General features: G+C 32.4%; 1 protein-coding gene across 1 annotated transcript in view; it reads left to right on the forward strand.

The window, feature by feature from the left end:
• LOC104721243 (uncharacterized protein At2g17340-like) overlaps nucleotides 2,397–4,340 on the forward strand; it is a gene marked incomplete in the record, with an annotated part of 9,210 nt that continues 7,266 nt past the window's right edge. Inside the window, 7 exon segments of the mRNA XM_010439180.2 lie at nucleotides 2,397–2,723; nucleotides 2,993–3,058; nucleotides 3,186–3,252; nucleotides 3,345–3,413; nucleotides 3,495–3,635; nucleotides 3,742–3,870; nucleotides 3,983–4,069. Coding sequence (XP_010437482.1) covers nucleotides 2,554–2,723; nucleotides 2,993–3,058; nucleotides 3,186–3,252; nucleotides 3,345–3,413; nucleotides 3,495–3,635; nucleotides 3,742–3,870; nucleotides 3,983–4,069 — 729 coding nt within the window.

The raw sequence follows: 4,340 nt of genomic DNA on the forward strand, positions 1-4,340 counted from the left end.
GAGAGAGAGAGAGAGAGAGAGAGAGAGAGAGAGAGAGAAGCTTTGAACGTACGTTTCAAATCGTGAAGTGCGGGATTTATATAGCTTTCTTGATTTTGCTGAATCGGTAAAAGCTTTCCTACTGAAGAGGGATAGCGCGTGGAAATAACGTCTTAGAGAAAGGCGCGTGTGATTCGGTTTGTGTTAATTAAACCACTCATCTCCCACGTCCCAATGGCATATATCTTAATACGATATGTAATAATAATGGTCACGTCGGATAATAATAATAATGGTTTTTTAAATCAATTGACTTTGATAAAACGTTACTTTCGAAACGTAATTGCGCTTATAAATTTCAAGCTTTTTTCGTATGCCTTTTTTTAACGTAACAGTAATGATGAGTATTGAATAGTAACGGTGATTTTCTTTTAATTCCCTCTCTAATTTTAGATTTTCGTCAAAATAATTAGCATAACTAGTCATGTTAACACTTTGTTGTAATATTGGTTGATGTATATGGATGTTATTATTAACTGTTGAATTAAAAAGTTAAAACTATATAGACTACCAAAGGAGAGAAACATATATATGTCTCTAAAATTCGGTTATGACTTATCAATCAATTCACTGCGACTAAAATGAATCCGACTTGTATAAATAAGTACAATTAGTCAAATGATTATTTTGGTTTTCTTTCTAAATTACCACATGCCATAGATTATTGTGGGTTTAACCCAACTATAGTCCTGTTGTTCAAGCGCCAAACATGACCTTTTGACCTCTTTAACATAGAATACAATGATAGACATTGATCGTCTTGCAATATTCTCTTTTTGTTTACAAATGTAAAACCGTAAGGAAATCGCAATATGCTGTTTAAGAAAGAAAAATATAATCGAAATATCTCGTCATTATTTCTACAAAATTATTTATTATATAGAATATAATGATATTTGATTGGTTGCATTAGTTTTGTATACATTAAAACGGACGTTTTCAAAGCAAGGATAACCCAAATGGTGATGGAAGGAAGATGTAACGTTTTAACTTGAATTAATCATCCAAATAAATAAGACCAAATGTGTCGTAGTGGGCTTATTCTTTGTTGAATTAAGTTGTCGTAGTGGGCTTATTTTTGTATACGATAATACAAAAATTGAGTAGTGTTTTCATCCGCAAAAATTGAGTTTGTGTTTGCGTACTCTCAAGTCTCAAACCATGATGAACTTGAGATAATTAAACCGAACCAAATTAAACCGAACCAAACTAAACCGACATTGACGTGTATTGTTTCATAAAAATTGGTTTAAAGCAGAAGCGTGTCCAATAGCAATAGCATGTTTCATATGTAGTTTACTTGTTCAACTACGAATCGACGATAGTCATGACTCGCGAGTACACAAATTTTAATGTCTTGTTCAATTTATTGTAACACTAGATAATGTCACACTCACACGCGTAGCGTAAATTTAAAATTAATATAACAAAATATAATTATATACTTTTAAAGAAGTTTTGTAACTTATTGAATAAATTAATTATTTAATAGTATATATTACATAAATATTCTTTTAAATAAGTATTTTTCAAAATTTGTACAAAAATTATAAAAAAAATTCTCATAATTATGGTTTTATAGCTTTCTTAATTCTTTCAATAGTTTTTCCACTATCCAACAAATACAAGAAAACTTACCTATTATTTATTATATTATTTAAATTCATTATGAATATAAATATTAGTTGAGATGATTAATCGAAAACTAAAAACGTTTTTCCGAGGTGATTGATGAAGTCATATATAAAAATCACAAGAAAATGATTCAATTATACCAGTATAAGTGAGACCAAAACCTAACTTATATATATTTACAATTCACAATAATTTTGTTTTAATAAATTAATATAAAATATTATATATATATATATATATATCATATCTTACATATATATATCATACACACATGTTGAACTTCTTACATAAAGTAAATAAGAATTACAAAAATGCAATTAAATATTATTATCTTTTATTATTTATTCTTTTTTTAATTGTCATTAATCATTTATTATGATGCTATAAATACTATGGAGGTGAAAAAAATAACATAAACACAAATAAATAATTGCAATTAATTAAAATTTAGTGCCTTAAAATATGGATATAATTATAAATATGAGAGTTACAAAAGATTAGGTAGAATATGTAAGATGATAAAATATGTGAAAAATTCATAAAAATAAATTTATTGTGAATAAAGAACTGATTTTTTGGTTTGAATATAAAAATTTAAAAGTTAATATAAATATAAATACAAAAATTGAGTTTGTGTTATTCTCACTTGGGATAACTAAACCGAACCAAACCAAACAAAATAACCCACACACGAATGAAACCAAAGGTGAAGGCATCAAACATGCGAGCGCCCACCACACAGAGACATGTGTGTCATCATCGCTCTCATCGTGAAGGAATCTGCTTGATTTCATTTAGTAAGATTCCGATCTCTCTCTCACTCACGACACGCACAGTATAGTGTTGCTTTGGTGAGGATCGATCGAAGAACGAGAGAAGATGGAGAGCGACTCCGAGATGGTGGCGTTGCCTCTGTTACCGACTCCGATAGAATCAAACTACAGAGCTTGCACCATTCCTTATCGATTCCCTTCTGATAATCCCAGAAAAGCTACTCCCACTGAGATCTCTTGGATCGATCTCTTCTCCAATTCCATCCCTTCTTTCAAGTTCGCTTCTTTCTCTTCCCTCTCTCTCTTTGATTCTGTTTTAATGGGTTAAGTCAAGCTTTGATTTTTATGTTCTAAGAAGTTCATATACCTTTGAAATTTCTCGGGTTTTGGATTTTATCTGTCGATTGATCTGGATGATATTCGTATTAATTCGTTTTATCTATCAATCTGGTCAATTTGGCTATCCATGAGCTTTGTCTTTGTGAAATAATGAAGAAACTCTGATTGTTTATGGATGTTTTATAAAGTTGCTTTTTTTGTTGCAGGGAACGAGCAGAGAGCGATACAACCGTTCCAGATGCTCCAGTTCGAGCTGAAAAGTTTGCCAAAAGGTATCTTTTTGTTGTTGTTGTTGTTCTATAGCTTGGCAGGCTCACATGTGTTTTCATAGTTGCTAAAAAAGAAACACTCTTTCGCTTAAAAGCATTCAATTTTTTTCTGCGTTTGATTTCTGGTAAGGTATGCGGAGATTCTTGAGGACTTGAAGAAGGATCCAGATAGCCATGGTGGACCACCAGATTGCATTGTAAGTTTAGAAAACGCTTTCCTTGTTAAGCTTAGAGAGAGCTTTGTTGTTCATGGATTGGTTTGGAGTTTTACATTTTTTTACTTTTGCAGCTTCTCTGCAGAATCCGTGAGGTAATGCTAAGAGAATTAGGATTTAGGGACATCTTCAAGAAAGTTAAGGTATGGTTTTCTTGACAAGTGCTTTTCTCGTAAAGTGTAGTTTTCTCTTGTACTCTTTTCTGATCCGGCAAGTTCATTCAGGATGAGGAGAATGCTAAGGCTATATCTTTATTTCCTGAAGTTGTCCGTCTGAGTGATGCTATTGAAGATGAAGGAAAACGCATAGAGAATCTGGTAAGAGGGATATTTGCTGGAAACATCTTTGATCTGGGTTCTGCACAGGTATATGAGTGATCTCTTTCTTATTCATGCACTGTTGCTTTTGTCACATCTCTTTTGTTGAGTATCTTAATGAATGGTTCTTGTATTTCGTTTCCCCATATTGAAGCTAGCTGAGGTTTTCTCTAAGGACGGAATGTCATTTTTGGCTAGTTGTCAAAACTTAGTTCCACGACCATGGGTTATTGATGATTTGGATAACTTTCAAGCTAGATGGGTCAAGAAGCCTTGGAAGAAAGTCAGTTCTTTTAACTTCACTCTGTTTTGTCTGCTTAAAGACTTTTTCATGACTTAAAGAGTATGATCGCAGGACAAACTGATTTGTTTTATTTGTCTCCTTTTCATAACAGGCAGTTATATTTGTCGATAATTCTGGTGCAGACATAATTTTGGGTATCTTGCCGTTTGCTAGAGAAATGCTACGTCGAGGAATGCAGGTGCTTCCATGTCCTAAATTCATTCTGAGTTTTTTTCGTGTACAATTATGGGCATTATTGTTCTCTGGTTTGGCATTATGATTGCAAGAAATAGTTAATTAAGTATGTACTAAGTTGTTCGTTCCTCCTTTGCACCTTCCCTTTTGAAGGTTGTGCTGGCTGCTAATGAACTTCCATCTATCAACGATGTAACTTATATCGAGCTTGCAGAGATTTTGTCTAAGGTGATGAATAGAATCATTCGGGTACTCCTGTTCATTACATATTAAAA

The sequence above is a fragment of the Camelina sativa genome, chromosome 11, assembly GCF_000633955.1.
Source record: "Camelina sativa cultivar DH55 chromosome 11, Cs, whole genome shotgun sequence".
Lineage (NCBI taxonomy): Eukaryota > Viridiplantae > Streptophyta > Magnoliopsida > Brassicales > Brassicaceae > Camelina > Camelina sativa.